This window comes from Morone saxatilis, unplaced genomic scaffold (genome assembly GCF_004916995.1).
Source record: "Morone saxatilis isolate NCDOM2014 unplaced genomic scaffold, NCSU_SB_2.0 Contig6, whole genome shotgun sequence".
NCBI lineage: Eukaryota > Metazoa > Chordata > Actinopteri > Moronidae > Morone > Morone saxatilis.
The window spans coordinates 824,937-836,394 of NW_023340206.1; the positions used below are offsets into that span (position 1 = coordinate 824,937).

The 11,458-nt window shown below is 39.7% G+C and overlaps 1 protein-coding gene across 1 annotated transcript in view; it reads left to right on the forward strand.

Annotated features, from left to right (window-relative positions):
* Positions 1-5,925: 5,925 nt before the first annotated feature.
* The window catches only part of nlgn4xa (neuroligin 4 X-linked a), a gene marked incomplete in the record, with an annotated part of 61,935 nt that continues 56,402 nt past the window's right edge, over positions 5,926-11,458 (forward strand). Inside the window, 2 exon segments of the mRNA XM_035678034.1 lie at positions 5,926-6,079; positions 8,907-9,059. Coding sequence (XP_035533927.1) covers positions 5,926-6,079; positions 8,907-9,059 — 307 coding nt within the window.

An 11,458-nucleotide genomic window follows, 5' to 3' on the forward strand; every position in this document is an offset into this window, starting at 1 on the left:
GTCTCCCCCTTATTCTACTTTTCTCCTCAACACCAGGACCCAACTCAAACAAGGCGCAAGGCGCAGATTTCAACAGTAATGATGGTGGCGGTGATAAAGGTATTTTTCTCTTTTTTCCCCCTTTTTGACCAACAAAATAAAAGCCTGACTCTTGTGCATGACAGCAAACCTGCAGACCTCTTTTTAAATTAGTTTCTTTTGACCCTTTCTTCCTCCCCCCTTCTTTTTTACTCCCCTTGAAGTGCATCCGAGTGCACAACTCTCAGCTCTTCATTTTTGTATCAACCTCTTTCCTCTTTGGAGTCATATAAACCAGAGGATCTTATCTGACGTGAGAGGGAACCTCTAAACAGGAAGGAGGTCCCAGTAGCCCTTTTCTCACCTGTTGTTGCCGACTTAGACGTGATCTGAATTCAGCTCTGCATGTTTCTTTACCTCCTTTGATAAATAAATTTTTTAAGCGATCATGCCCCCCTTCTCCCTTTCTACATTTCCTTTTTTTCTTCTCCCATTGCTCGGTGAAGCATGAGCACTAACCCATGTTGTTTTGACAGTGGAAATTTGTTCATCAGTGGCTTGGAGGAAATCTCTGCCACATGTTTTTTTTTCTTTCTTCTATTAACACCTCTTTCTCTGCATGATAATAACCAAATGGTGCTGCATTTTTTTTCTTCACTGTGTTTGATAATCTGTGGGGACTGGCAGATGACTGGAGGTGAAAAAGCCATAGGAGACGTTTCTGTTAAAGGGCACCATTTGTCTTCTGGGTGAGAGACAAGCAAGTGCCAGAAAAAGCTGTGACATTTCTGAATCACATTATTATGGGCAGTTGTTCAGTCTTTTACGGTTGTTGCTCTAGAAAGTGATATTTGACATAATCTTAACTGTGGAATACTCTACACGAGTGAGCATTAGCCAGGAAGCTGTGTGTAAATTTACATCTACATTGTTGACAGCAAACGGGAACAGCTGGGAAAATTCCTAGGTGCCAACACACCCTTTAAAAGAGTTACTGTTTTCCATTATTTTAGTGGGTATAGAGATTTATGGAGACCCAAAGTGTGTAAAATAAAACTAATAATTGCTTGTAAATAACTAAGGTGGGTGGAACTAGAGCCTGACCGATGGGATTATTATTAATTTTAGAGGGGGGAAATTCACCATTTACCAATATGGCATTTGATATACCGTAATTTCTGGACTATTGAGCGCACCTGAATATAATCCGCACCAACTAAATTTAAAAAGAATAAAAAATTTGTACATATATAGGCCGCACTTGTCTATAAGCCGCAGGTGTCCACGTTGTAACATGAGATATTTACACAGAAAGATTTTTTAAATGTTTAATTAAATAAATGCTGCCGTCTCACATTGATGCCAAGCTTACGTGCAGCAGCTCTATTTCCTTCTTTCGACAGCCAGATCGATTTGCCTTTACTTAAAAGCTGCATTTCATGTGCATTGTTCTTTGTGTTTTCCATGTTGAGGATGTGTGCATGATGCGCACAAATGACTGGGGAGATGAATTGGATGAATTCAACTATGAATGAATTCAAAACACAACAACTAGCGTCTTCCTCGCGCATTATCTCTTCCACCTGTCCTGTCTCGCACTTGCGCTTCCTGTAGAGCGCCCTCTGGAGGACGTTAGCCCGTAAAAAACCAATAGATTAAGCCGCATCATTGTTTAAGCCGCCAGGGTTTCAAAGCGTGGTGAAAAAAGTAATAGTCCGGAAATTACGGTAGTCATTTTTATACCAAAAATAAAAACAATTTTCATGTCGGGGCATATATGTGGATAACAGGTACTAGGGATGAGAGAGTATTATCTGTATCTGTGTATCTAGGTGGAACCCTCAAAAAATCAAACGATCCGTGTCAAATTACAGTTATTTAGGGTTCAGGTAAGTAACAGCCATAAGAACATTCAATGAAAGCACTATGTTGCTGATCTCTGCCTGTAATAGCTCCTATTTGTATCCAAATGCACTTACACCTGGCATTAAGTCAGTATACGAGCTTGTTTTGTATTATTATGATAGATAAGAAAAGATAAATTGATACAAGTTAAGTGTTAGGTCAAGGATCATGCATTTTGAAAGAGAAAAAGAATACCAAAACAATAACAGTCATCATATAAACAGCTCAATTATGCCTAACTATAGCCACAAAATGAAATAATAATAATATAATTATCCTTAGCATGAAATATATGAATCCCAAAGTGATCAATAGAGAAGTAATATACATGATAGGATATATTCCCGTATTTAACTGACAAACAAAGGAAATGGTCAGTGGCAATAAATATAACATAAATGACCATTTAAACGCAATGTGCAATAGTTAACACTGCTAGAAATATGCATTGTAGCACCAGATATAATCTCAACCAGCAGACATATAAACAGATAAAATATACAACAATGATATTACATCCAGCAAATAAACAACATAACTTACGTTTCTCTGGACGCACACTGAACCACAAACGGCAAAACAACGGATACAATGTAGCAAACACAACGTCAGTCTCTACTTCTCTCCCTTACAAGCAGTGGCACTCGGCCCGATTGAGCGCGATAGCGCCCCTAGTGGCTGGATCTGGCCAAGTCACCTGCTCAGGTATGCAGCCTTCAGAACACATGGGGAAAATACACTGAAATGAACACAATATAACAGCAATCAAAGAGGGAACAGGAGTTGTGGTCTTTTGTTTAATAAACTTGAACTAGATGGTCATCGAGTGATATAACCTGATCATTTAAATGTGCATTTGGCTAAATTTACCTTAGTATTACTGAGCTGTATAATTTTTTTCAGCAGTACATTAATGTTGTAACTGAGTAAAAGACATTTTTATTCACAAGTGAAGTAAATGTTTTTGTTACATCATTACTGAGTATTATAATTCAGCATCGCAGTATCATTTCTGTTCTAAGCTCTGATCTCAGATAAATCCGCCACTGAACTTCTCCGGCTGCTTCAGTGCTGTTGGTGTAATGAGCTGCTGCAGTGGTTGATCAGGTGATAATTACATGCAAATTCGGAGTGCAAATTAAATGAAAGGAGCAGAATTTGCCCTGTGCTATTACATATGTAAATCTAGCCCTTTATGGGTTTTTTTGTCTGGTCCATATTGAAAATTGGTGCCAACAAAGGATCAGTTATATTTATTGTCAACAAATCCCACGAAAACACCCAAATCATTTGTTGGTCTGTCATTGAACACATTCTGACTCCCCCACCTTCAAAGTTAATTTGTTGTTTATTATAGTTTTGATAATAATTTGAACTATATTATATGCATAACATAGTTTATTTTAGCTTTTAATAAACTATTTTAATATTTTTTTATTTCAAGTTGAAATTCAGGCTCTGGTCAGAACTCAATACTTTGGGCCTGATTAAAGCTGTACTTGGAGTGCCCCCTTAATCCTAGGGCTTGGTTGTGCCACTGTATTACACAATGTATGTGTATGCACTAAAAATCTAAGTGACTTTGGTTAGTTGTTAGGGAAGTTGTGTACCAATTGAGCACAATGAAATTATACTCTAATATTTACCCCAGAGATTATTTTTAATGTAAGCTGAATTTTTCCTCTTTTCCTCTCACAGGATAATCATCCTCAAATTGGTTTTATAGTAAGTATAGTATAGTAAGTGATACTTCTCATTTTCTTTAGTTATTTATTTAGTCTTGCTCAGTCTGGATCTTCTAAAAGCTTGGATTTCCTCTGGGGTTTCATCAGGCTGGTTAGGAAACACCATCATATAATGAATTCGCAAACAAACAGATGTAGCATATTTTACCTCAAATTAGAAGGGCCAGGTCTTTGGGAGATGGGAGCTGTGTTGTTAAAACAGATTAAAAAAATGCACCATCTGCCTGCAGCTGGTGTGGAAAAAAGACAATATCCACCTTGGAATTTAAAGAGGAAACCCAGTGCCTTTGATTATGTAGGCAGAAGGGTTCCTACATTACAAGCTCAGTTTAAGTGTTATAGTGTCAGATTTTGATGGTCTGGTTTCTGCTGTGCAATGTTGAAACTGCAGGAGAAAGACAAACACTTTCTATACAGTGAAAGGTCTGGATAAAGAGCATCTTATAGCTTGCTTGTGTTTTCAGGAGAGCACGCAGGATCGATGCACTCTGACTGTTTGAACATCTGCAGTGGCTATGAATTACTCCTGTGGATCCCCTGTGGGTCCACCTATACCTCAGCGGCTGCTGCAGAGAAACCTCGCAGCACTGCAGACAGCCTCTCTCAGACCTTATGTGCTATGCCCTCCCACATCCCTTCTTTCTAGAAGTTTGTTATTTACCGTTAAATGAGCTTTTGTCAGAAGTGCTCGCCTTGAGAACACTATTTGAATCAAATGTACCCTCAATCATAATTATTCAATTATGTCCCCAGAACAATAAGTGTTAAGGGCATTACCAGAATAGCTTTTTTTAGATTTTACTGTAATTACTTTCCTCATTTGAAAAGAGACACTGTGAAAGCCCATCGCTGCCCATGTGCATCATTGAGCCTTGGACCCTGTTGCCGGTCTCCACCTCTTTTCCTTCCGTGGACCACTTTTGATAGATACTGANNGAGCTGCAGTTTTGGAGATGCTCTGACCTAGTCGTCTAGCCATCACAATTTGGCCTTTGTCAAAGTCATTTAAATCCTTACACTTGCCCATTTTTCCTGCTTCTAACACCAACATCAACATCAACTTGAGAACAAAAAAAAAGTCCTCTTCCATATACATAGATATAGACGACAAAGCAGGGTATGCTTTAGGGTGTGGAAAACTTGTGATTGAAAAGCATTGACAGATTGACAAACTGAATCAAGATTATGTTACTGTATTGCCTATTCCACAAATTAAATTGTTTTCAAAAACATATTTTAATACTCTTTTTCTGTAATACGAGAAAGTGTGTGACCAGGAGAGCTGAAACCAAGAACAGCCACTAACTGCAACCCAACTAACAGTATGTGACTGCTGCTGGCTCCAAAAAACTAATATGGCATATGCCACAATGCCAAACACAAGGCTTTAAAACGGTACTCTACAAAACAATGGGTAACATCAAGATAGGCTCCAACTTGGTTAAACTCTACACAGTAAATAACTTATTGAATTACAGTAAAGCCACTGGAAAAAGGAGTAACTGGCTGGAAACCTTAAACCAAAAATACTGTACTTGGAAAGTATAGTGTTTTTACTTTACAGTTACAACATTACTTATGTAACTAAAAAATGCAGGGCAATGATGTTGATGTCATCTGCAAAGAGTCATTGTACAACAGGTAAAGTATTTGAAATACATGTATGCCTACAACACTAATATTCCTACCACATACTAGCACATTTTAAAATATGTGAAAAGCTGATATTGGACCATATTATATATTCATATGTGTAGACACATTGTGTCAAGCAGACTGTGTATATATGTCTTAACAAATGTCTGGGGGGAGGAGGGGGCGTCTTTAATTTCTATGGTCATATATGGCCATATTCTAGATTTATGCTTTTTCTTTTGGCAGTACTCGCCATACTGTTTTCAACAGTTGTTTTGCTGTTCCTGACAGGTTTGGACCAAATAATGACTCTCTGTGACTCTGGAGAGAGGAGGCTGGTTGTATTTTGGCATGTCAGTAGAACTGTACTGAACAGGAAGTAGGTTGCTGTCTGTGGGTTTGGGCGTGCTGGGACATACAGTGGTGATGGCATGGACAGTGGTGGAGGTGGAGGCGGTGACGGGTGCACTTTACACCACCTCCATTAACTGCCATTTGTATTCGTCCCACTAACAGTAGAAAATGCTGAAAGCAATGGAAAATTCACATACAACCTCTTCAAACAAGTAACCCCCCAACATCATCCCCCTCCCTACCCCCACCCACCCTCACCCATATAAAGATGAGTAATGTGTGCAACGCAGCGCAGCCAGTGAAGGAATATATTATCCCCCTGGCCCGGGTGGCAGTGATGAATGTCTGGGACAAATTCGCTGCAGTCACCCAGGAAGCTCCACGGGCCCGAGAGAGCACAGAGAACGAGAGACACACAGATAGTAAGACAGACAGAGAGAGAGAAGAGCACTTGAAGCAGTTTGATTTCTTTATTTTAAGTGCACTCCACAGTGACAGGATTGGGACATGATGCCCCGAGACCACCCTCTTTTTCCCCAGCCATAAAACAAGGCTCTAAATCTGCAGGGCATCTCTCTGTTGGATCAAAGTGGCCTGAGTGGAACCCCCCTCCCTGTCTCCCTCCTGACTTCTGACTCCACTGCTGCTCTACACCAAAAGAGATGGGTAGTAACAGTCAATTTGCCTGTTTGTTTGATGGAGAGCCAGCAGAATAGTTTTGTCTGAGCCCACAGAGGCTTGCAGCGTCCATCAGATGCGTATCAGTTAGAGACTATGACAACTTAATGGCAGCACTCTTGTTTTATGTGCATCTGCCTCTTCAAGGTTGTTTCCACCGCCTACACTGTTCCACCGGGCCTCTCATAATGTGGAACTGAATGACAAATGAACTTATTGACACAACCCTGCTGTCCTGCCTCTGTAATTAACAGGTCTGTATTTAACCGGAGTGAATCTGTCCGGGATGGTCTGGGTTCTCGACCGCAGCTCCCCCTCAGGCTCCCTGTTTAGAGCCTACCCCACCACCCCACCCAAGTCTTGTTTGCAGGTGAGGAGTTGTGATGCAGGCACATTAGCCAAGTCGAGGCACCCACTCAGAGCACAGCGGAGATTAATAACCTGTCACTGTGGGTTGCTTTCGACTCCTTTGCCTCACTGTTTTCTTTTGCGGAGGAGGAAAATGATACACTCCTCCAGCCCTGCGCCTGCCTGCCTTCCTGCCTGTGTTGCTTTCTGCCAAGCTTACTGAGGTGCAACATATACAGTACAGCTGGCATTCCAGTTGCACACCATTGTGTTGACCCTGTTTGAAATTGCAGAGGTGATGTCAAAATAACATTTATGTTGATGTCAGAGTTTATGGTCTTTATCTCTAGATTAAAGTATTCTTCCATGCAATGCAATGTTTCTGTTTTGAAAACTATAGTACAATATGAGTAAAATAGATGATAAGGCAGGGTATGCTTTAGGGCATGGCTACCTTGTAATTGACAAGGCATTCTTAGCGAGACTGTCTAGCAAACTGCACAAAACTCAGGTCAGGTCAAACTAGGAAGTTGTGATCAAATATGAATCAAGGTTTTCTTACCGCATTGCCTATTTCTTGCCTATCGTTTCATAAGCATATTTTAGTGTACTGTTTAGCTGTAATCTGACATGTGTGTGATCAGGCAAACTGCCATTGTTTCCTGCCATGGATGAGTTGAAACTGCGCAGCCAATGAACATAGCTCAACTAACAGTACGTCAGCTTGCTCAGTGCTCCGATAACAACCAAAAAAAGGCAGCTGACAATGGAAGCTATTGGTGAATGAAAACAAATGTTTTGTCAGAAACACATACTAGCAGGGTGATGAGTATGGCATGACTCTGTTGTTGTACTAATGCAATTTGGGTTTATAGTTTGAATAAGCACAAAATTCAAATGGGAAGACATTAAGACCTAAAATTAGGATTAAACTTTTGTCTGTAATAGAAACCTGTTAAAAGAAAAAGCCTGGTTCTCTACAGGTAAACAGAAGCCTCTATTTGATAATTTATGATGAGCACAATATCATGGCTTTCAATCTCTCACACTAGTAACAGACAAGCTGGCTGGCTCCCCTCTAAACTTGAAATTTTCCTCAGCAGATGCTCTCATGCCAAAATGACTTTTGAGAGACTGAGACCGGGAATAATGGGTTCGTTTAGCTATCGGTATCAGGCAACCCAAGCTTACTGTATTGCATGAGATCTGGGAGACGGTGGGCTATGTGAGGACAACGATGATACTTCTGTCTTGGAGTTTTTTTTCTTGGGTTAAATGGAGTGATGTGAAAAAATGTCCACAAACGCTGTATGACTTGTGTTGAAATCAGTTGGGGGTTCCTGATGATGAAGCTGCTGCTGGCTGATTTATTGTGAACCCTACTTGTTGGGAGGATTTATATCTTCTTCTTCCACCTTCTTTCACGCAAAAGACCCACTCTTAATTTATAATCACCACCTACACATGTACTAATCACCCAGCTTAATCACAACTGGAGAGCCTCATAAACAAGGTATTCATCTGGCCTAATTGCAGCGTTCCCTGAACATTACGCAAAGAACAAATGGAGCAGGCAGGAGAGGAGACAGATGTAGAGTTTGCAGGGTTAAAGCCATGGAAATTCTTATCAGAGCCCATTACCAGCTATGCTGTTTGTTGATTACAACATCAAGAAAGAAATGTCATCCATGTTTCCAATGTGACCATGATTTGCCTCAACCTGTTCCTGTTCTTTATATTGAATATTTTAGCCTCTGACAGTAGTGGAAGAAGTATTTGATCATTCTCTACGTATAGAATTTGAATGTAATTATAGTATATTGGGTTATTCTCTTTGTAAAAAAAAAAACCTTGATTTTTGCTTTCAGCCCAGGCTCCTGTGTCATATCTTTGCACTGGACTTTTTCGATACAACCGCTGGGGAGCACCAAACTCAGGAATTCTCAGCTTTCCATAGTGGTTTTTATCTTTAAATGCATACCTGCATTACCTGCATAAATAAACAGAAGAAAAAAAATACCTTCCACAACTGATCTCAGATATGTAATAAAATACTTGTGTTCTTCCTGTTTAATACCTGCCCAACAAACAATTCTGACATCACACCTATTGTCACAACTTTTGACTACGTTAAATTTAACTACATGAAGCGTGTGGTTCTCCATAAAATGCTTGCTGGAATACTTTTTTCATATCTTTTTATTTTCATTGTCTTCTTTGCAGATATCCATGATGAGAATGGGTTAAAGCCAGTCATGGTTTACATCCACGGAGGCTCCTACATGGAGGGAACCGGCAACATGATTGACGGCAGCATCCTGGCCAGCTACGGGAATGTCATTGTCATCACAATCAACTACCGGCTTGGAGTTCTAGGTGAGTCCACCAATCTGGGGATTTAATTAGTTTGGAGCAGGCTGATTGAGTCCGAAAATAAGTTATTGATTTTGTGATTGATTTAATGACTAATTGGGTCCCATTGTTTCACCAACTGGCTGGTCTTTGTGTGAGGTAAAGCTAGCGGATGACATTTATGTTACTATTCGGGTGTACATGCAGGAAGGTGGACAGTGGAAAGCTTCTTAAGCTCTTTTTGATTTTATTTTTAAATCTTTGATGACTTTAATTAATCTGTAAATATATTCTGAAGCAAATCAAGCAGGTTAATCCACTCACGCTCTCATACACACTTATGCAGAGATGTTTGATACACCATTTTCACTCTTGATTACGTGCATGGTTTGTGGGGTTTTCCGCCTCCAGCTATCATGAGTTTTGTTTTCCCAGTGCCAATCAGCTTCTAATGGCAGTGTAGGTGGTAGTTTGCATTTTACTGCATTCTTCTCTTTTATTCAATTGGTTGTATTCAAATGCAGCCTTGAATGACCCCCGCAGCACAAGCTAAGCACATGCAAATTAAGCGAAGACTCTTACATTTGTAGCCTTTTCAATTACTTTAATCATACCGCAGCATCAAACATCTTACAGCCTCAAAAAATTCCATGCTGGGAAAATTGATCCGTTGTGATCTGAGCCAGTATCTGCACCACAGTACTGTGCATCTGATTTAGTTCCCGTCTGTAAGATGAAAGTAGTTTCTTTCTCACACAGGGATTCTTTATCTTGCTTTTGACATAAAGGTTTGGGTTCTGAATGTCTGTTGCCCAAGAAAATGTTTGAGTCTGAGAGGAGGCTGATAGCATCAAATATTTTGAGACGAAGAGTTTTAGAATTTCAGCTTTATATTGAAATCCTTCAGGAGGGAGCCAAGCTGTGGCTATTTTCTGACAGAGCATTGCCCCTCTTCAGTTCAAGCTGAACCAGTGTATGCTGTGGAAATGGTAGCTGAAATACACGTTTTTTTAAATCTGTTTCAGAAAGTATATTTTGACTAATTCTAAGTGTAGTCTCAGGTTTCAACATTATTGTTTTCTTTCACTTGCCTGGTTTTTAAAGTGCTTTAGCAATCTACTTGCCTAAAGTAAATTTTAACTAACAACAAAGAACCTCTTCCATGCAAATGAGATGCTGACCAGTGTCAGAAACACTCACTTCAGATTTTTGTCTACATGCATGCCTTAACTACTTCTTGCGTACAGCCACTTCCTGGCGATTCTGGGCACACACTCCTAAACACACTTGACTTGGCTAGTGTATGTTGCCTTCGTTGGTTTGGTTGGGTTAGAAAAAAATGTCATGGTGGGAGCCAATCAGTGGCAGTATAGGGGTGGGTCTTTGCAGAATAGGTGGGAATAAAATAGATGATAAAAACAGGAATTGAGGTTAGGGTTATGCTTTGCTCAGGGTTTTGGTGAATTAGGGAACCTGGTCCAATCCAGGTGGTTATGGAATTATTATAGTGAGTTTTTTTAGAAATTCGATGTGTTGTTTTTTTCGCCTATGCTCTATTTTGAAAATTGTCCTGAGATAACTTCTGTTATGATTTGGCGCTAAACAAATACATTTAATTGAATTGAATTGAACTGAATTCAGAGCTGCAAAATTTGACATCACAGTGGGATATTTATGAACACAGATGACGTAAATGGGCTGAGTTCATTTCAATGTACTGCTGTATTGGGTTGTTGAAGCATATTGCAACATAACTGAAAAGTAAAGAAAGTGAGAGTCCTCAGCCACAGTTCTTGAAATGTTAGTTGAAGAAACCATCGAAGATGCTTCAAAACTGCACTCACTCTTCCCTCTGCAAGATGGTTATATGGGAGGCAAAAATCAACTCAACAAAAAGCTCAGTGGTTGAATTGAAAAAGTTTCACCAGTGGAGTTTGGCCTGAGCTGGGAGCTTGTAGAATGTTCTCACATTCCCCTTTGGTAACATGAATAGTGATGTGTGATTTAGAAACAGACCTTTCCTATCCCAAATAGCATGTACCAGGCCAACAGAAATAAAAACAGACTCCCTGTCTACACACTAGCTGCAAAGATTTTAGACTTAATTCTTCCAGACCTCCAATACCAATGCCATTTGTAACTCAAAGTTTGTTTGGTCCCAACACCTAAAATGTGCATTGCTACAAATCAAATATGAAACCTTTAAAATGTCTCCTAATTAAATATCAAATATTTAATTTGTCCATGCCCTCTAGAAACAAACTAGTATTTTTCTGATTTGATGCCATTATCAATAATTCACTGGGTTAAAGTTTGGACATAAAAATGACTTGGTTTGGTTAAGGGACAGATGAACAGACGAACTCCTTATAACATTATTTACAGAGACCCAACAATTTCCACCATGATCAAGCACTTGGTGA